General features: G+C 39.4%; 2 protein-coding genes across 2 annotated transcripts; both read right to left on the bottom strand.

Moving 5' to 3' along the window:
- Positions 1 to 1,879: 1,879 nt before the first annotated feature.
- LOC141661141 (uncharacterized) lies at positions 1,880 to 9,162 on the bottom strand. Its single transcript, XM_074468126.1, has 2 exons — positions 2,947 to 9,162; positions 1,880 to 1,927 (listed from the first exon to the last, which is right to left on the bottom strand). The coding sequence occupies exons 1-2, from the start codon at positions 7,849 to 7,851 to the stop codon at positions 1,880 to 1,882; spliced, it is 4,953 nt and encodes a 1,650-aa protein (XP_074324227.1). The 5' UTR covers positions 7,852 to 9,162.
- Positions 9,163 to 9,188: 26 nt separating this feature from the next.
- On the bottom strand, positions 9,189 to 12,759 carry LOC141659295 (E3 ubiquitin protein ligase DRIP2-like). The gene is made up of 8 exons (XM_074466099.1): positions 12,636 to 12,759; positions 12,272 to 12,464; positions 11,684 to 11,783; positions 10,983 to 11,346; positions 10,308 to 10,723; positions 10,139 to 10,189; positions 9,534 to 9,606; positions 9,189 to 9,363 (listed from the first exon to the last, which is right to left on the bottom strand). The coding sequence occupies exons 2-8, from the start codon at positions 12,411 to 12,413 to the stop codon at positions 9,190 to 9,192; spliced, it is 1,320 nt and encodes a 439-aa protein (XP_074322200.1). The 5' UTR covers positions 12,414 to 12,464; positions 12,636 to 12,759; the 3' UTR covers position 9,189.
- Between the last annotated feature and the right edge of the window lie 8,456 nt (positions 12,760 to 21,215).

Genomic DNA, 21,215 nt, shown 5'->3' with positions numbered 1-21,215 from the left:
ACCATGCAGCTGGAGCTCGACATCCTGAATGATGATAGGCTGCATGGGTGGACAGAGGAGAAAAAGCTAGTTTACCAGCATGGTTTCCAGGCTGGGTTTGAAGAATGGTGCTCTGGGTTTATTGCCAACGACCCAGAGTATACATTCTCAAAGTTTGATGCAGATACCCAGATATGGGTAAACGACTTCAGGGTAAGGGCCGCAGACTCCATCAAAAACAAGAGGATTTTCCTGGGCTTAGAGGAGGAGGACGCGTCCCCTGCTCCTCTCCAAACTCAACCTCCTCCCGCAAATGATCAAGACAAAACCCTGGACGCGCCTCCTGCCTAGGACGCGTCCTATGTTTTCTATATATTTTTCCTAAACTATCTTTAAAGGCGCAGGCCCTTTGAAGCCTTGCAAATTGTAAAGACTATTTTTGAACTTCATTCACTTGCACTCTCTTTTTTTTCCTCAATCATTCACATGGGCGCGCCTTGTGTTTAGGGCGCGTCGCCTTTGATTAATTTGTTATTATTTTCTCCCAATAAGCAAATATCCATTATGGGCGCGTCCTCTCTAGTTGGACGCGTCTTTGTTTGTTTTGGAAAGTGCATGAGCACGGCACTACACTGTACTTGTGTGTTTAACCAATGCACAAGGCACGACGGGGCGCGTCCTAACTGTTTGACATGCCTTAATGTTCTCTTAGAAATATTTCCTCTCAGGGAGGACGCGTCCTTGGTAGGGACTTGCTTTTGCTTTTAAATTATGAGCATCAACCAATATTACTTGGGCGCGTCCTTGGAAATACAAAATACATCACCCTTCCCGCTGGACGCGTCTTTGACAAGTACTTTTTCTTTTTCATAGTAACATCTAGTCTAAAGGAGCATCAACCAAAATAACTTGGGCGCGTCCTTTAAAACAGTATTTTTCTTGAGTTTCCTTTATACAAAACCCTAGCTTAGGGCGCGCCCTATACTTAGGACGCGTCATGAGATCAAACAAATTGAGCAAATATCTTTTGGGAAAGTTTCAAAATTTTATTTATAATACGCTCTGGTGTCAAAAGTGCACCAGTCCCACGGCTACTATGCTTTGTGGGAAAATTATTTCTAAAAATTGACCCTTCAACTAGTCCCAAGGTAAGTAGTACATGCACTACCCCCCTAGGCTAGGAGGAATTTATTTAATTCTAGCCTATAAACTGGGCATAAACCAAAATAATAAAAGAAATATGCAAGGGGCCAAAGCCACGCCTTACTGGTAATACTTTCGGAGATGTTCCGCATTCCAAGCTCGCGGAATCAGCTTCCCGTCCATGTCTTCAAGGTGATAAGTCCCCTTCCACAGGATAGACTTTATTCTGTACGGTCCTTCCCAATTAGCTCCAAACACTCCATGTTGGGGGTTCTTCGTATTGGGCATCACTTTCCTAAGTACCAAATCCCCCACCTTCAGCAACTGTCCTTTTACCTTCTTGTTATAATACCTTGCGACGCGCTGCTGATATGCTGCTAGCCTTAGCTGAGAATTTTCCCTCGTCTCCTCTAAGAGATCTAAATGAAGCCTTTGATTAACCTCAGCGTCCTCTTTCCCGTAACAGTCTCTGCGAAGTGATCCCGATCCAACTTCCACGGGGACCATAGCTTCGTAACCGTAAGTCAGCATAAACGGCGTTTCTCCCGTAGTAGATCGCGGTGTAGTGTTGTATGACCACATCACCTTCGGGAGTTCTTCAGGCCAATTCCCTTTACGTTCCTCCAGCTTGGTTTTGAGGGTATGTTTTATTATTTTGTTAACAGCCTCTGTTTGTCCATTGCTTTGAGGATGATAGACCGCCGCAAATTCCTTCTTGATTTTCAACTCCTCACATAGCTGTCGCAACTCCTTGCTATCAAATTGTTTTCCATTGTCGGAGACCAGCTTGTAAGGGATTCCAAACCTGCATACAATTGAGTTGAAAACAAAATCTCTGATTTTCTTTGCGGTGATAGTAGCCAGTGGCATAGCTTCCGCCCATTTAGTAAAGTAATCGACCGCAACCACTGCATATTTGACGTCTCCTTTAGCTTTCGGCAATTCTCCGATAAGATCGATTCCCCACATGGCGAACGGCCATGGGCTTGCCATAGGCGTCAAGAGTGTAGCCGGCATAGACGAGTAGTTTGCAAAGCGCTGGCAGCGATCACATGCCTTGACGAAATTTGTAGCATCTTCTCTCATTGTGGGCCAATAATACCCTTGGCGCAACACTTTCATTGCCAACGAGCTACCCCCCGAGTGATTGCCACAGATTCCTTCATGCACCTCTCTTAGGATGTAATTTCCTTCTCCTTCTTCAACACACCTGAGTAGAGGTTGGTTGAACCCTCTCTTGTATAGGACTTCATCGTATATCACATATCTTGCGGCTTGATAACGGAGTCGACGAGCCATAAACTTATCTTCGGGGAGTGTTCCCTTGCGAATGTAAGCTAGAATGGGCGTCATCCATGTTTCTTTGGGAGCTTCATCCACTTGCATAGTTTCTATCTCTGGGATACTAGGAACCTCCTGGATTTCAAGAGGGATGGATCCTAACAACACAGCCTCTTGTTGTGACCCCATTTTTGCCAAAGCATCCGCATTACTGTTTTTCTCCCGCGGAACGCATTCCAATCTAACTTCTTTGAACATTCCAATCAGGCGCTGTACACATCTCAAGTATAATTCTGTTCGCGGGCCTCGCGCTTGAAATCCCCCATTCACCTGATTCACTACCAACTCTGAGTCACTTCTTGCAATTAAGTTTCGCACCCCCATTTCCAGAGCGATTTTCAGGCCATTAATCAGCGCCTCATACTCCGCATCATTATTAGTTGCATAAAACTTGAAATGAATTGCACTCATCAGGTGGTGGCCTTCCGGAGATACAAGTACTATGCCCGCACCTGCTCCTCCATTGTTAACCGCCCCATCCACATGCAAGATCCACCAAGGATGCGGAAACTCCTCCAAAGACTCCTCGGCATGAGGTGGATATAGCATCACCAAAGCTTTATCATCAATTTCAGAATCAAATTCCAGCAAGAAATCGGCTAAGGCTTGCCCTTTTATCGCTGTTCGAGGCACATATTCCAAATCAAACTGTCCCAGCTCCACAGCCCATTTCAGCATTCTGCCTGATGACTCTGGTTTGTGCAGGACCTGCCGCAGCGGGTATGCTGTACGAACTTCAACTCTATGGGCTTGAAAATACGGCCGCAATTTTCTTGACGCAAGAATCAGGGCGTAAACCAGTTTCTCCATACTTGTGTAGCGAGTTTCCGCATCGTGTAACCGCTTGCTCACGTAGTACACTGGTGATTGCTGCCCGTCTTCCTCTCTTACCAGAACCGCACTGATCGAATATTCAGACACTGCGAGGTACAGTATTAGATTTTCCCCCTCCAATGGCTTTGACAACATGGGAGGATGTCCCAGTTGCTCCTTGATTCTTTTGAAAGCCTCTTCACATTCTGACGTCCATATAAAGTCTTTCCCAGCTAATTTAATCGCCTTGAAAAACTCCTTGCATCTATCAGACGACTTGGAAACAAATCGATTTAACGCGGCGATTCTCCCAGTCAAACTCTGCACCTGTTTCACATTGGTTGGTGACTTCATATCCAACAATGCCTTGATCTTCGCGGGGTTGGCCTCAATTCCCCTATGGTTGACAATGAACCCGAGAAACTTTCCCGATTCCACGCCGAACACACATTTTTGCGGATTTAATTTCATACGAAACCTCCTCAAGATATTAAACATCTCCGTCAGGTGCTTGATATGGTCAGTTGTCACCTTAGATTTCACCAGCATATCGTCTACATACACTTCCATGGTTCTCCCGATTTGGTCTTTGAACATCATGTTTACCAGCCGCTGGTAGGTCGCGCCAGCGTTAATCAAGCCAAACGGCATTCCTATGTAACAGTATAACCCCCTGTCTGTAATAAAGGATGTATGTTCTTGATCGGGGCCATACATCGGAATTTGATTGTATCCGGAGTATGCATCCATAAAACTCAACAACGCATGCCCTACCGTCGCGTCAACCAACTGATCAATTCTTGGCAGCGGGAAGCTATCCTTTGGACATGCCTTATTGAGATCCGTGAAATCCACACATGTCCTCCACTTCCCATTCGGTTTCTTCACCAGTACTGGATTTGCAAGCCATTCGGGGTAGAACGATTCTTTGATCAACCCCACTTCCAACAACCGGTCTACTTCTTCTTTTAATGCTATCGCCCTTTCTCCACTTACTGGGCGGCGTTTCTGGCGTATGCCCTTGCAATTCGGGAGGATATTCAAACGGTGACACATTACTTCCGGGTCGATCCCTATCATATCTGAATGACTCCATGCGAAAACATCGAGGTTTGCAATTAGAAAGCGGGTAAGACCTCCTCTCATCTCCTCATCCAACTGAGATCCCACTTTCAAAACCCTGCTTGGGTCATTTTTATCAACTGGAATAGATATTGTGTCTTCGGCCGGTCCCGTTTTTTCAATAGGCATAGGGATCCTGGGATCCAAATCGAAATCAAAGTCTCGGGGGTCTTCAATTTCCACTTTTTCACCTGAGGGCGCGTCCTCGTTTGGAGGAGCATCAACCTCAACTTCATTCAAGGGCGCATCCTTCTTTTGAGGAGCATCAACCTTGCAGTTATCGCCGAGACCTTGCAAAATCTCACTTCTCCCTTCCAACTTTTCCCCGTTAACCTCTTTCTGCGTGATTCCCTCTGTATTACTCACCATCACTTCTTCTACACTACGGATTTTCGAAACACGTCCCTGCGTCACAAAAAGGTTCCTAGAGGTATTGGTTTCTTCCTTTCCGGGGTTCTCAAGAAAATAGTGGGCATGGACCTCTCCACTCGGTTTTGTATGAATATCTTCTATATCTTCAAATGGGAGACCTTTCCCTTCATACCTTCTTCTGCGAAATTCCTTGACAGCCTTGTGATAGCAGTCACGTGACTCATACTGTGACCCTCTCAGGCTGCCAACTCCGTTTGGCGTCGGGAATTTTATCATCAAGTGGTGTATCGAGGTTATCACCCTGAACGCCCGCAACCAAGGCCTGCCGACCAGTACGTTGTGCGCGGAATCCTGATCTAGCACCTTAAAATCTATCATTTGAGTAACCGACAAAGCCCCTTCCCCAAGCGTGACGGGAAGCCTGACTGAGCCCATAACTCTCACTGCTTCCCCCGTAAAGCCATAGACGTGCGCATCTTCAAAATACATGTCACTATCTGGGAAACCCAGCTTTTTGTAGGTGCTATAGTACAAGATGTTTGTAGAACTCCCATTATCCAGGAACACTCGATGTACGTTCATTGCCCCAATAAGCATGGTAATCACCAGCGCATCGTTGTGAGGATGATGCACCCACCTAGATTCTTTTTCCCTGAATGTAATATCAGCGGACTCCCCCTTAAAGACCTTCGGGGGTCTATCTTCCAAGCTGTGGATGTTAGTGAGCGGTGGATGTCGCGCTTCTCTCGCATTTCTCTCAAGTGCTCGATTACTGTCACCAACAAAAGGGTGTCCTCCAAAAATTGCCCTGATGCTGCCGGCCCTCTGAAACTTGACCTCCGCTGTTTTCTCAACATCCCCCGCCCGCGGGGGTTGTTTTTCATCTTTACCCTTGTCATCAAGTCCCCTGCGTCGCTTCACCTTGTCGATCCATTCTCCTAGGTGTCCAGCCTTGATCAATTCCTCAATCTCATCCCGCAAGTGACGACACTCGTGGGTGTCATGGCCAGTAGACTCATGGTAATCACAGTACTTCTTTTTATCTCTGCTTTGCCACGAAGTTAGACGGTCGGGCTTCTTGAAGATTCCCCTGTCCTTATTTACCTCGAAGATATGATCAATGGACGCCGCCAGCGGGGTATAATTGCTGACTCTTCTCTCGTAGTTCGATGGTGGGCTCCATTCTCTTCGCGAGCTCACAGAGTTTACCCTGTTAGGGCTTCTGGCGTTTCGCCGATAACCCGGACTTACAGATCTGTCCCTTCTCTTGGATCGCCCCTTGGAGTTATAGGTATCATCATTCTTTTTTGTTTCTGCAAGCGACTGCTCGATTGCTTTGAACGACTCCGCCTGTGCGAGCACATCAGCCAATGACACTGGGTCTTTCCCTTGTAGGTGTTTCCAGAAATCCGTCCCCACACGCAACCCAGCTATAAGCAATATTTTCAATGTTTCGTCAGTTGCACCCCTCACCAAAGTAGATTCTGCATTAAACCTCTTAAAATATGAAGTCAAACTCTCTCCTTCCTTTTGTTTCACATTAGCCAGCGTGGTAACAGGTGGTGTGTACTTCACCGCGGCTTGGAATTGTGTCAAAAACAAAGTTTTCATCTGTTCCCAGGATGTAATTATACCTGGACCCAGCTTTTGGAACCACTGCTGAGCGCCTTCTCTGAAAGTGGCTGCCAAGAGACGGCATCGAGCCAAATCAGGTACTTGATATACATCCATTTCAATGTTAAAACGCCCCAAGAACTCCACAGGATCAGAGTTCCCGTGGAAACGCAAGTCGTTGGTTGTGTTCCGGTATCCCGCGGGCAATTGCGCCTCCCTCACAATAGCAGCAAAAGGAGAAGGAGCTTGCGCTGTCGCCGTTACTCTTCCTCCCTCAAGATGGTTGAGTAACCGCTTGAGGTCGTTCACATTAAACGTTCCTACCCCAGGAATGGTTTGAACATTAGGCTGCTGGGGCTGCTCCGCGACTTGCTGAAATTCCCCTTGATCACCCCCCGGGTGTGGCGGAGGATCTCGCCGCCCCTCACCTTGAGGCTGCGGCGGTGGCATATTACCATTTTGGTTCTGAACGTTTTCCCGTACACGAGGTTCATCCTGACCGTGTCGCGGAATTTCGTCATTGTTCTGCATTCTTACTTGAGTCCGCCCGCCGTCCTGGTCATGAGGACGCGCCCCAGACCTATTACCAGTGACGCTGTGGGAAGCTACGGGGATAACGACGGGGATTTCTCCGGCGGAGTGTGTTCCACCTCTCCTACCATTGTAAGGGGCTCTTCCGTATTGATATCCCATTCTTCCCCGTCTATTCCTCTGATATCCCCGGTAGTAATTCCCGGGCCTTCCTCGCGGGGGGGCACGCTCGTGCTCGCGGTGCCGCGCCCCGTCATCCCTTTGGAATGCAGGGGGCACACGCGTTGTGTCACGGGGCCTCGCCTCTCCGGCGTTTCCTTCCCTTTGCCATTCTAGCAGCAACATTCTCAAATCGTCATCCTCCAACCTTATGCCAAGCCTCCTTTTCAAGGCTGAAAGATCCCTTCCTTCCTCGTCTTGGTTTTGAGCGTTCTCCGCACGACGACGCTCGTCCATCGTACGCCCAGACCTATGTGGGTGTGGCACTACCTGGTTGCCTAGGCTAGGCATTTCTCTGCCTTCAGTGTCCTCATCCGCAAGCTCCACAATAGGTTCTACATCATCCGAATATTGCAAACGCCGTGGAGTGATTCGCGTGTGATCCCCGCTCCCCTGTGTACCTCCCTCAACTACAGGGGCTTTCCCCAAGGCATGACCATGACGGGGGAAACGACGACCTCTCCTCGTCTTTCGGCGCTCCACCGTACTCAGTCTTGAGTTAAAACTGTTAAGAGTATCCCCCATGTGATACAGTTGCTCCAATATATCAGCGTTGCTGATGAGAATTGGAGGTGTTCCCCCCACATCTGGAGCCCTCGGTGGATCCGCCATGTTTCTGGGAACGTAAGGTTCGTGGCGAGCATAGCGCCCCCCGCCTTCTTCTTCAGACCTGCTGTCACTTCCATCATAAGAACTTCCATCACGGTTGTAAGACATCTTTTCCTCCTAAGATTGCGATCTTAATTAGCCACCTCCTTCTAGCGCCAATTTGTTGACGGAGGAATTTGGTATCAACAAAGATTGAGGTTTCTCGCCGGAATTAAGATCTGTGACGGTGGTTCTTTGCCGGAAACTTAAGCGGTGTATGGTTGATTGTGGTTGTTTTAGGCTGAGATTGATCAGAGTAAGTGGTGGCTCTCTTATCAGCTCTCAACTTCTTACCCTCTCAATGTGCCTACGTACCCTTTATATAGGGATCAAGCCTGACGTAGTTCTCGTAGAACAAGAAGTCTAACGCGTTGAGACTTCTTACTCCTAAGCCCAGTAGAAGCCCATCCGATATCCATCTTCCGCTAGCTTTAGGAATGTCCAACTATGAGGCCCAACCGCAAAGGCCCAAGGCTCGTCCGTAATCGTAGGACTTCACGGATAGTGCATCTCCCTGCGCAAGGATAACACTCCGCTACAGCTATCTCCCTTGATTTACGAACGCAGGTATAGCCGCGGTTCACCCCAAGTGCCAGACGCGTCCCTGTCCCCCGAATGAGGATAACCCACCAGATAACAGGACAGGTGATCCCAAGCTCTTGGGTGCAAAGTGCAGGATGACTCCAAAGTTCTCCAACGAGGACACCCGTTGAATACAAGAACAGAGCTCCCAAAGCACACACCAAAGTAAACCCCACATCCCCAACGAGGACACCCGTTGAATACAGGAGGAGGCCTTCAATCATCAGGTACACCCCTGGAGGCCTTCAAGCTTTTCACGGACATCCCCCTCCTTGACCGTCTCAAGGAGGGAATTCTTCAAAGAATACCTGCAACAAATATGTTAGTAAAAATACCTCTTCATTGCTCCTTTCCATGCGTGCTTTGTCCTGAGCTCATCCTTGAGAATACATTTACCACACAGAGGACGCGTCCTAAGACATTGGGCGCGTCCTCACCCTCTAGGCACGCGCTCCAACCTTTATTAGCCTAGCGACTACAATTGCCAAATATGGACGCGTCCTGCATCCTTTGACGCGCTCTACACTAGGTAGGTACCTCTAAACCTCCTTTCCACAAAAATTAGTCTTTAAAAACATTTCCACAACAAGTGGGCGCGTCCCAAGCTCATGGGCGCGGCTTCTCCTTTCAATATCTTCCTCCCCATCTCTTAACACAACCCAAGATACAATCTACACAATCATGGACGCGTCTTAAGACTAGGACGCGTCCTCCCCTCATGTGTTGCGGCCTAAAACCTAATCCTTCATCCTTTTGTCCCAATTCAATTCCAATTAACCCGTACTTGACCCGAGACGATCCAGTACCAAATTTTGGCTATAACACTTACTGATCCGGATCTTTTCGACCATAAGTAAGAACCATAACAAAATCCTCAGCCGAGTCTCCCACCGCTGCTTGCAACTTTTCTGAATCTGATATTTTCTGTGACCACATATCAACTAATTGATGCAGCTCCAAATCTTGAGGAAGCTGTATACCCCACAAACTGATCTCCACCTATTTATGGCACATTTTGAAAACAATCAGAAATACTAATTTACATTTAGTGCCAGCATTAACCATATATCCCTTCACACACATATATATAACATCTACATACAATGATCTAATTACACAATGTTGGGAATATGTACAACCATGGTACAATATAAGATGATTTAACTTACCTCGTCTTCCCTCTCAAGTTCCAGTTTCTGCACAAGGTACTTCTTGATAAATGAAATTGTTAGAGTATCATTCCTAGGACACCAAAATAACGTTAAAGTTAAAACAAGAATTAGTGATTTTGCAAGATGCTAATTGAACAGAAAGCACAAGATAGTAAGTAGAGAGTAGGCTATCATATCTAAACTCATCAGCATACAGGTGTGCATGCATTTTCATGCCAATTAGACAATTGCAATGCTCAAAAGAAACCGAAGCCTCAAAGAATTGTTGCCAATACATTAGTGACTGATATTTTTCACTTGACAGGACAGAAAACTTCTGAATGAGGCGGCATAGTGCCTAAGAATTAGCCAGGTAATTGACATCTACTAATTAGTAACTACCATAATGTTGATACATTATGCAACTAATTACCATAATAAAGTAAAATATTATTTATCTACCACACTGTAAAGAAATCATTCTTGCTTTGAAATGGAAGTACTAAATATGTGTATTACAGTATTAGGAATGAGGAGCCGCATGGTGGAGATATAATATACTGTCAAGCCATTTATATTGTGATTTAATAACGGGATCTGAGTGATAGCAATTAATAACTCACTTTATCATCAAGTAGCAACGAGGAATCTGTGGTAGCGATTCAACTCCATCCCTAAGAACATACACAATAAGCACAAACACAAATATTTTTAAAACAGAAATATATTAATGAACTAACAAAATTTAGCTTACTGTGGAAGAACATTATTATAGTAAGAGTATGAGCTCACTGATTAACAGAAGAAACCAAGGAAATCCAAATCGGAACTACTCTCTTAGCATGGTGACTGCTTGTAGTATCAACAATGGTTTGTGCATGAATCAATCCCTGAGGCTCGACTGTCTTTTTGGGCCGACCACGATTCTTTCTTACAGGCGTGAGCGTCGGAAGTGATAGTGGAGTAGATTGAGTTTCGACATCAGCGTTGTAGCTTATCAACTTCTTTTCTGAGCTGGCTTCGGTTTTGGAAATGTTTACAAGCTTGCTACTGGACATGTCCTCCTCTGGAACAGTTTTATTGTTTTTCTTTTTTTCTGCTTCTGCTATATCTTCTAGAGGTTTCAACAAATTATTCACCAGCTCAATTTTTTTGTCAATTCTTTGAGTTTTCTCTCTGCCTACTGTAGTAATATGTTTCTTGGAGGACTTCACAGCCGAAGAATTATGCACAATCGAAATATATACATAATTAGTTCATCAACTTAAGGCCTATGGACAAATTTCAATATGGCCACTGATTTGTTAAAAACATGATCATTTATAGACTAGCTCATAGTCCTAAAAAACTTTGTAATAATTTCTACCTAAGCATATCCTTTTACAATCAAGAGAATTACGCAGTCCACAAGTGGGGGAGAGAGAGAGAGAGAGAGAGAGAGAGAGAGAGATTATCAAATACACATACATGGAGACCAGCCTGCTTATCATCCGGAGCACAGTTATCTAAATTCTTGGAAAATCTTTTGCCCTCTGAGCGTGCTTCCACTGATTTATGTCCGTTCTGAATGAAGGTAGCTGATCCTTCTGATGAAAACGCTTTTCTTGCAATGGATTTTCTTTGACTACCCGTACAATTTAAACCAGATGCGTTTACTTTGTTCTCCAAAGAAGAGAGAGATCTCTGCTTTCTTTTAGCAGGCATTGTGATAGGTTGCTCAGCTTCTCCATTTAATATCCCACTTTCCTTGTATAGTTCATCATCTTCTTTCTCTTCTTGTCCTAGAGAGGGGAAAATCGCTGCTCGTATCACACTCCAGTTGTGGTCTGGCCTGAACATATAGTTTGATGTATAAGAAATATTGACAACTTTAATCAGACCTCTGACTGCCTCATAGTCACACTATTTTAGGCAAATTCCCTCAATTCATTTCTAGTACTCTTTTTATTTTTATGCATGCTATATGAAAAATAATATGAATCCATAGAATGATGTTCTATATTACATGTGTGTGTAGCCGTAGAATACAAAATTTCATACAGTACCCCCTAAACTGCTTCATGTAATTACATGCACTACTTATCTACATTCAATCTGTTACATTTAAATTGAAAGAAAAATTGTACTTAGTTTTCAGCTTTGGTTAATATGATAAAATTTCCGCTTACCTTATTTTATCTATTGGCATACAACCAAGATAAACTTTGCATACAGGGCAGCTGTTGAGATCATCTTCTTGAATCTTCTTGCTTATGCATCTGTTGCAAACTGTCCACCAGACATAGTGAAAAACAACAGTTAAGAACAATAAGCATCAATCAAGAACAACAGAAAAGGACCAAGAAACAAAAAATTCACTATCTTGTAATTTCCATGTTAGCTTTCATCAAAACTAGTATTTAAAATCCTATTCTACTGTAGTTCATTCCATTAAGTTCAAAATTGTCCCCATTTACCCAAGTTATATAATAATAACAACCTCATCACTCAGCAGGTTAGCTTTCATCAACTAGCATTTAAACTCCGTGAAAATCCAAGAACCATAAATAATTCACTAGTAATTACCCTCCAATCCAAGAAAAACATGTTGAATAGAAAGTTAACAAAGCAATTCAAGACTCAAACAGAACATAACCAATATATCCCACTCAGAAACACGGTTTGGAAACATGTTGAGTAACAGGCATACAATTCAAAACCTAACATATACTAAACACAAACACTCCATAAACGCAAATAAAACAAATAACACTCACATATATGAAGGCACTCAGTGATGTTAACAGGGTCACTGATTATGTTGTTGCAGATTGCACATGTCAATAGTTTAGCCAAAACTCCCTTGTTAGCTCGAGAACTTTCGAAACCAATCTCCTTGTTTCTCATTGCCATCTTCATAAAATTCCGTGTAGAATTCTTGAATCTTTCAATGCTGTCTGTGTGGTTTTTCTACACCCGTACCAACAAAAACAATCTCTTGCATGTCAATCCAAAAATCAAGAACATACATAATAAACTAAACAAAGATAAAAAACAATTGTACCATGAAATAAAATCATTGTTATTTATAAAATCAAGATTATTTCGAAAAACAGTAACTAATAATTATCTAGTACATACCTGTGTTTTTTTTCAACAAATCCACCGGGCTATATGTGGGTGTGCTTATATATGCAAGTATATCGAAGGGGTGTTTTACTCAGCATGGCTTCTCATGTCTTTTGCTCTCATTACTCTGGCCTCTATGTTCTAGCTAGCAATGTTATATTTAAATTTTTCTCTGAATTTTATTTTCCTAATTTATTGTATTTTAATTTAATTACTGTTTTTGATATATAACGTATATAGATAAAGTATATTTTTATTCTTGTCAAATTGTATTGTTGAAATACTATTTCAGAGACAAAGAATATGTAATACGTCAGCGTGTCAATTATACATACGTGTATACTATTTGATAGGTGGTGGTATTGTTAAAATATTATTTTAGAGATAAGGGATATGTACGTTACGTCTATATGTATACAACATCAAGTATAATGTCAAATGTAGATGTACAATATTTTATATGTGACAGTTCATACACACATCATATAATTTACACGTGTTACTGTATAATAAAAAGAATTAGAAAAAACATAACAAAATTTAATAAAGTCTAGAATATATAAAATATAAAAACAATGAACTTTGATTCATGTTTTTAGGAAACAAATTGACAAAACAAAAGTCAGTCAACATAAATTAAAAAGTAATCATTTTAAATAGTAAAAATGTAATCAACATACATTAAAAAGTAATCATTTTAAATAGTAAAAATGTAATCAACATACATGTATTCATATAAAATGTATATTAATTTGCTAAACAAAATTTATTAATGTATATAACATTCGATGATTTAATTGAGGATAACTTTAAAATAGAGTAATTATACTTCCTAATAAAAAAAGTAATTATTTGTTTGTACTTTTAATAAAAACAAAATCTAAAGGATACATGTTAAATTTAATAAGGATATTATATATGAAGTGTCACCACCAAATGCTTGTAACTACAATATAAATATTGAGGGGAGAAGTTTTATTCACTTTTAAGTAAATATATATAATTTTTGTGAGAGAATTCATTTATTATATTTATTCGTAGGAATATGTGAAAGACCAACCGATTAGAATTAGTTTTTTTTTAAAAAAATAATAATTATTCTTTTTAGTCTTTTCCATTTAGAGGTCAAATAAGATTTATAATTTAGTTAAACAGTGATATTAATTTATGCATAAATCATATTAACAAATTGTAAAATTGCAGCATAAAAATGTAGGAAATAGCAAAATAAATGTAACACAAACAATTGAAAAGGTCCCTATTTAATTTTATCAAATTAAGGAATAAATTTATGACTAATTTATTATTACATTGTTAACACAATCTAATAGTGTTTTAAATTGGATATTTTTGGCATTTATTTACTTTTGTTTAAACATATAAGAGCATCTTCAAACCTTCAAACCATGATACTAAAATGATTAGTCAAATTAGGATTATCTAAACTTTTACTGAATAATTATAATCATTAGATATATTTAAAATATTATTTTATTCCTATTTTCAGATTTATATGTATATATAAACTTTAAATAATAAAACAAATTTAGTTAATACTTAATTAAATACATGAAAAATATATAATTGAAATTTAATTATTATTACAACTGAAAATATAATAACATATAAATATAGCAAAAATATAATTAATAAAAAAATACTAATATATATAGTATTATATATTTATATATATATATATTGTATGTTAAAAATAATTAATAAATTTTTTAATAAAAAGAACAATATTTTCACACTTAATATTATATAAATTAAAAATATTATACATAAAATAATAATTTTTGATATTTGTGTATTAAATATTATATAAATATGTATGTATTAATATGTTGATTTAAGTTTAAACATCAATTATATGCTGATAATTTAGCTAAGGCAATAGCTAAGGCAACTCAATAAATAGAGGATATCTATTTTTTTTTGCTAACCTGTGATTGTGGTGTGGGTGATTGTGGCTGAACTCCTATTTTTTTAACTAACACTAGGTTGGAGATACTAGGTTAGAGATGCTCTATGAGTTATATAATTTTAAAGATTAGGATAATAAAAACAGGTATAATCCAAAATTTGAATTTAGTGTAGTGTCTTTGCACAGCCAAAAGTAAGTCTATATAATAATTGAACAAAAAGTAAATTAAATGATAATAAAATAAATTTAATTTATGGTTAAGTGGAGTAAATTGGAGATATACTACTCTAACAAAATGAATTGAAATGTAAACAAAAGAATACAAAAATAAGAACCATCAATTAAAATGTTACATGCTATAACAAAAATAATTATTCTGTAAAATAATAATAACATAAATAATAGCTGTCTATTTTTCTATTGTATGCACCTGAAACACATAATTTAAGTATAAATTTATAATTTTAGGTCAATTTAATTTTTAAATGGATGAAGCTTGAATACAAAGGTACGCCATTATCATAAAAAATAAACCAATCAGCATTACACCCTAGCTAGACCCGGCAACCTTACGTGTCGTGTACAAAGGTTCCGTGTACTAAATCTTAAACCCGAACTCAACCCGAATTTACATTCGTATACCAATTTGGTGACACTAATACGGAACTAATATATTCGTATTTATCCGCTTTAATACACTAAAGTACACGGATTATATATAAAAGATATAAATTGTTAAAAAATACCATAAATAATTAAATGGTGAAGTGCTTACTCACGTAGTCAAGGAATAATAAAATATATTTTAATATTTACAATTTTATATATGTTATTTAGAATAGATAAATTTCATATATGGTATTTAGTGTATATATATGTATGTTATATATTTTATAAATTTTAATTATTTCTTTATTCCGTATAATGTCGTTCCGTGTCGTGTACCTATATCAGAAACCCAAACCCGACACTAATTATATTCATATTTTTTTGTGTTCGTGTACCAAATTTTTGAACCCAAACACTAATTATTCGTGTCTTTTCGTATCATATTCACATTTTGTATATCAATATTGTCAGATCTAACCCTAGCACATAATAAAAAACCTAGGAATATATAGAATAATATACCTGTTGAGTGACATTTATGACACTTTATTATGCTCTAATAAGATTTGAATTGATGCATTCGTACTCAAGTTGTTAAGTGTTTTAACATATTTTCGAGTGTTTTTGCATTTCAGGCATTATGTAGGTAATCAGGTGAATTAGTATTGTTTTGGTACTAATTTGGGGTCAAGGTGGTGTTGGAATAAAAGCTCGTTGAAGCCGGATCGAAGCTGCAAGAAAAATGAAGAAAATAAATTCTGACAGAAGCCCAGCGCGGCCGCGCTGATCAAGAGCGCGGCCGCGCCCGAAGTACAGAAAGCCAGCGCGCCCGCGCTGATCAAGTGCACAGCCGCGCTGTGTCGGGATGACAAATTCCTGTTTCTACTTGGTTTCTGAGAGAAAGAATTCTACACCGCATGGGACTGCTATATATACATCTTTAGGTCATTTTTAATATATAGATCAATATATATCAAGCCAGAGACATATCAAGGAGAGCCGTGAGAAGACTATATTAGCATGATTCAACGAAGACGAAGAAGATCTTGTTTTTACTTGTGAATCTTTATTTTAAGTTGTATTTGGATGCTAGTTTTCTTACTTGTGAACCTTACTCTTGTTTCATACTTGGTTTTATTTATTCGTTATAAAGACTACGTTTGTTATATCATGTTTTCATCGGAACCTACGTTGATGATGCGTCCGATTATGGGCTAATCGTTATCGTGGGGTTCTAGCGGATTTATTTATGGATTTCTTTAGTTAAATTATTTTGATGCCTTAGTATGTGGTGATTGTATGATATCCTAGTATTGGTTGTGCGTATTCGTCTTATGAGCGTCGCAAACTTATAAGATAGTGTGTTAATTCTTAATGAAGCGAAAGTGAATTTAAGGATTTAGAACTTGCCATGCTAGCATAGGTTCATGTATTTGTTATGCATGATTCGTAGGTAATTTTAACCATCTTACTTGCCTTGTGTAATCAAGATAGATAACTTGTGTTTAAAGCGTTATGTTGTCAAATTCTATAGACCTATAGGGTCTCAATATAATTGGTGTCTATTCAGCTTCTTTCTCTTTTGTGGATGTCTGGTCAGAGCCGTGCCTGAGGGTGTGCGAGTGGTGCCATCGCACAGGGCCCTCAAAATATGAGGGGCACATTTTTTTCTATATACCTATGTATATATATGTTTACTAAAATAGGAAAAAGAATGTTTAATAAAAAATATAATTTTTTTAATGTTAAAAATTTGTAAATGAAAAATAAATAAAAAAATATTATACATTTAAATAATATTAAATTATTATCTTGAATCAGTCATATTAATTCTAAAAATACTTATATAAAAATTATTTAAAAACGAAAGTTGCATTGTTAATCACCATTAATGCTATAGTTTGACTAGGAAAGCTACTATTTTTAATGAAAAGCTTATAGTTAACTAATATAATTATATATAGTTATTTTTTATTGGTAACAATATGTATTATTATGCATTCAAATAATGATTTAAATTTTAGGTATATTATTCATCTTAAAATATCCAATTTTAATGTATATATTTTATGAAACAAGTCAATTTAATATAAAATAAATTAAATGATGGGTTGAAGAGATCTAAATTACAAGTATATGTATAAATTAATTTGTATTTGAATATTTTTTGTTTATCAATATTATATCTTACTTTTTTATAAAATAATATATCATAAGTCACATGTAAAACTTATCTTTTTAACATAAATATTTAATTTCTAAAATATAGTATAACATATAAAATTTACATGTATAACTGTTTTTTATTTAATTTTGATTATGTAATAAATTACTTTTTGTATTTTAATTATTATATTTTGTTTATAAACTTTAGATTTTATTATTTCATGTAATTTTTTTAAAAAAATTAGTAGAGCACTTTTTTAGATTTTGAACAGGGCACTTAAAATCTCAGGCACGACTCTGTGTCTGGTAGTATGGTACTCGTGCAACGAAAGTTGGCGTATATTAGTTTCGTGTTGCCTGATTAGTGTCATCAGCATTGCATGCTAAGGTTAAGAACAATAAGGTTATTGAATGAAGTATTTAGTGAAGTTAGAATCCCATGTCTGTCATATATATTAATTCAGTCAATATTAATCTCGTAGTTATAATTATTAGTTATAAACAACCTCAATTTGTTATCGTCTTAGCATTGAATAATAACCATACATTATTGCTTAAGTGCGTGAATTAATTAGTTAACCAATACAGTCTCTGTGGGAACGAACTAGAAAAGATTCATAGTGGTTGTGATTATTGTGCTGCACTTGGAACTCGGAAGCTTATTTCCTATATTGTATAATGAAAATGTTGACAAATTATTTCTAGTTTTTACACTATATTTTGGTAGCATACACCATCTTCATTTATGAAGTTGATTAATAAATTTGTTATGAAACCTGAACACAGAAACTATTGCTATTGAAACAAAAAATTGCCATGGAAACTAACAAACCTTAACAGAAAAAACCATTCAATTTAAAGTCATAGTTTCAGGTAATAAAATTATATCTAGCCAAATGTAGCCAACTATATAGTGCTGAGTGTGTTGATTTTTTCTACGCTAACCATAGAAGTTTCAGTATATGATTCAGTGACAGAATATGTTTCATAACTATTTATTGATCTTTTTTTGGGCACCTAGGACAGTAGTTTCTTTTAAGAACAAACACAAAAGAGGAAAGGGAATGGGTTGGCTCTAGCTGAGGTGGAGGCTCAATTCCTCTTAGTCACAAACGCTGTTACAAAGGCATGGAATGAATAGCTAAGGATAAATTAATGTGCTAGTTGGCTCTCACTAAGGATGTTCACTACCTCTTAGCTGTGCACGCTTTCACAAAGGTGCGGAGAAATTTAAGGTCTGTTACCACACGTGCACAATCTGGCACGAATTTAACTTGTTGTCACAAAAAATAAAATAATTTTTTTTTTAAAAAAATGTGGATCAGTCAAAGGTAATTTTTAAGACATGTAGTACTACTGTGTTGTACACATGCCAGAACTGTAAGGGAAATTGGCTAAAAGTTCTCTGTTGTATTATACCAACCCAGTATAAGACTACATATAGTTCAAAAATTCACTCTGATTAAAGAGGCCTCTAGGCTTTGCTTACTGTTGACGGAGGAATTTGGTATCAACAAAGATTGAGGTTTCTCGCCGGAATTAAGATCTGTGACGGTGGTTCTTTGCCGGAAACTTAAGCGGTGTATGGTTGATTGTGGTTGTTTTAGGCTGAGATTGATCAGAGTAAGTGGTGGCTCTCTTATCAGCTCTCAACTTCTTACCCTCTCAATGTGCCTACGTACCCTTTATATAGGGATCAAGCCTGACGTAGTTCTCGTAGAACAAGAAGTCTAACGCGTTGAGACTTCTTACTCCTAAGCCCAGTAGAAGCCCATCCGATATCCATCTTCCGCTAGCTTTAGGAATGTCCAACTATGAGGCCCAACCGCAAAGGCCCAAGGCTCGTCCGTAATCGTAGGACTTCACGGATAGTGCATCTCCCTGCGCAAGGATAACACTCCGCTACAGCTATCTCCCTTGATTTACGAACGCAGGTATAGCCGCGGTTCACCCCAAGTGCCAGACGCGTCCCTGTCCCCCGAATGAGGATAACCCACCAGATAACAGGACAGGTGATCCCAAGCTCTTGGGTGCAAAGTGCAGGATGACTCCAAAGTTCTCCAACGAGGACACCCGTTGAATACAAGAACAGAGCTCCCAAAGCACACACCAAAGTAAACCCCACATCCCCAACGAGGACACCCGTTGAATACAGGAGGAGGCCTTCAATCATCAGGTACACCCCTGGAGGCCTTCAAGCTTTTCACGGACATCCCCCTCCTTGACCGTCTCAAGGAGGGAATTCTTCAAAGAATACCTGCAACAAATATGTTAGTAAAAATACCTCTTCATTGCTCCTTTCCATGCGTGCTTTGTCCTGAGCTCATCCTTGAGAATACATTTACCACACAGAGGACGCGTCCTAAGACATTGGGCGCGTCCTCACCCTCTAGGCACGCGCTCCAACCTTTATTAGCCTAGCGACTACAATTGCCAAATATGGACGCGTCCTGCATCCTTTGACGCGCTCTACACTAGGTAGGTACCTCTAAACCTCCTTTCCACAAAAATTAGTCTTTAAAAACATTTCCACAACAAGTGGGCGCGTCCCAAGCTCATGGGCGCGGCTTCTCCTTTCAATATCTTCCTCCCCATCTCTTAACACAACCCAAGATACAATCTACACAATCATGGACGCGTCTTAAGACTAGGACGCGTCCTCCCCTCATGTGTTGCGGCCTAAAACCTAATCCTTCATCCTTTTGTCCCAATTCAATTCCAATTAACCCGTACTTGACCCGAGACGATCCAGTACCAAATTTTGGCTATAACAACTACCCCCCAAATTCCATTTGCAGTTTAAAAACAAAATTGGAATTTCTCTTCAAGCGAAATTTGGCTCAAAATATGTAGACGCGTCATGACAGGAAGACGCGTCTTAGGGTGCAGCTGTCATCCTTAGGGTCGTCCTTCTTCTATAAATACCCTAGTTGTACCACACCACCACTACCATCTCTTTTTCTCTCTCATACAACCGCCATTGCCACCTTTTCAAACAGGAGTTTCGAGGTCCAAATTCCGGTGATCTATCCAGCCATTTCCCTATTTCTTTAGCTGAATCCAACCGCCAACTCACAAGGTATGCAAATCTTCCATTACTTTCCTATTTAATTAAGCAAATTGAGTTTAATAAACAAAAAACCCGTTCATATACTTCGAGTTCCATACACCATTCCTTGCTCTCCTTGTATGTATATGCGTATATATCTGTAGCTATAACATATTTTGCTTCCCTGATCTCCCAATTACATGTTTCCAGGATTTCATCATATTTCCCCCAAATAGTTAACGGTCGATTAACATTCCGCTATTATAATTATGTAGGACGCGTCTTCCTGTTAGGGCGCGTCCTGTACCTCCTAATTTAAGACATGTTCAAGTTGTCCCAAACAAAGGTAATATAGGACCAAAGGTTTGTTAGGACGCATCATTGTAGCACACCCCCCTGCGGTAGATTCTCAGGACGCGCCCCCCCAATATCCTCCTTCCATCTTTCTTTTCCTTTTCTTCTCTCCCTTTTCTTTTTTTTAAAATGGACGCGTCCTCAAATTGTTATTTATTCTTTTGCAGCTGGAGGACGCGTCTTCTTCTTCACCATTTCACCCGTTTAAAGCATTCAACAAGCGTATCGGAACCTACTCCCCACACCTGATCTCTTTTAAACCCGACTTTCCCAACATCCACAGGACGAATTCCTTCCTAAGAGCAGAAAGACGCGCCTTCTGTTCCCTTAAATCAAAACCCTCAATAATGTCCAATTCCAGTTCTGACTCCATGGATCATGTTCCCATACTTTCAAGAATGGAGAAGAAGGGAGTCAAAAGGCAAAGAACTCCGGTTCTCAATACTAGGGCTGCCATTGAAGATTGGACAGACGACGAAATTGTTTT

The sequence above is a fragment of the Apium graveolens genome, chromosome 5 (genome assembly GCF_009905375.1).
Source record: "Apium graveolens cultivar Ventura chromosome 5, ASM990537v1, whole genome shotgun sequence".
Lineage (NCBI taxonomy): Eukaryota > Viridiplantae > Streptophyta > Magnoliopsida > Apiales > Apiaceae > Apium > Apium graveolens.
This window is presented reverse-complemented; position numbering and strand designations above follow the sequence as displayed.

What these genes read in the sequence shown, in the direction of transcription:
- LOC141661141 (XM_074468126.1), bottom strand. Translation starts at nt 7,851, where the DNA reads ATGTCTTACAACCGTGATGGAAGTTCTTATGATGGAAGTGACAGCAGG. An exon ending in ATCCTTGGTGGATCTTGCAT is followed by an intron (nt 1,928 to 2,946) that starts GTGGATGGGGCG and finishes AATTGTATGCAG; the next exon opens with GTTTGGAATCCCTTACAAGC.
- LOC141659295 (XM_074466099.1), bottom strand. Translation starts at nt 12,413, where the DNA reads ATGAAGATGGCAATGAGAAACAAGGAGATTGGTTTCGAAAGTTCTCGA. An exon ending in ATAAGCAGGCTGGTCTCCAT is followed by an intron (nt 10,724 to 10,982) that starts GTATGTGTATTT and finishes TCGGCTGTGAAG; the next exon opens with TCCTCCAAGAAACATATTAC. An exon ending in AACTTGAGAGGGAAGACGAG is followed by an intron (nt 9,364 to 9,533) that starts GTAAGTTAAATC and finishes TGCCATAAATAG; the next exon opens with GTGGAGATCAGTTTGTGGGG.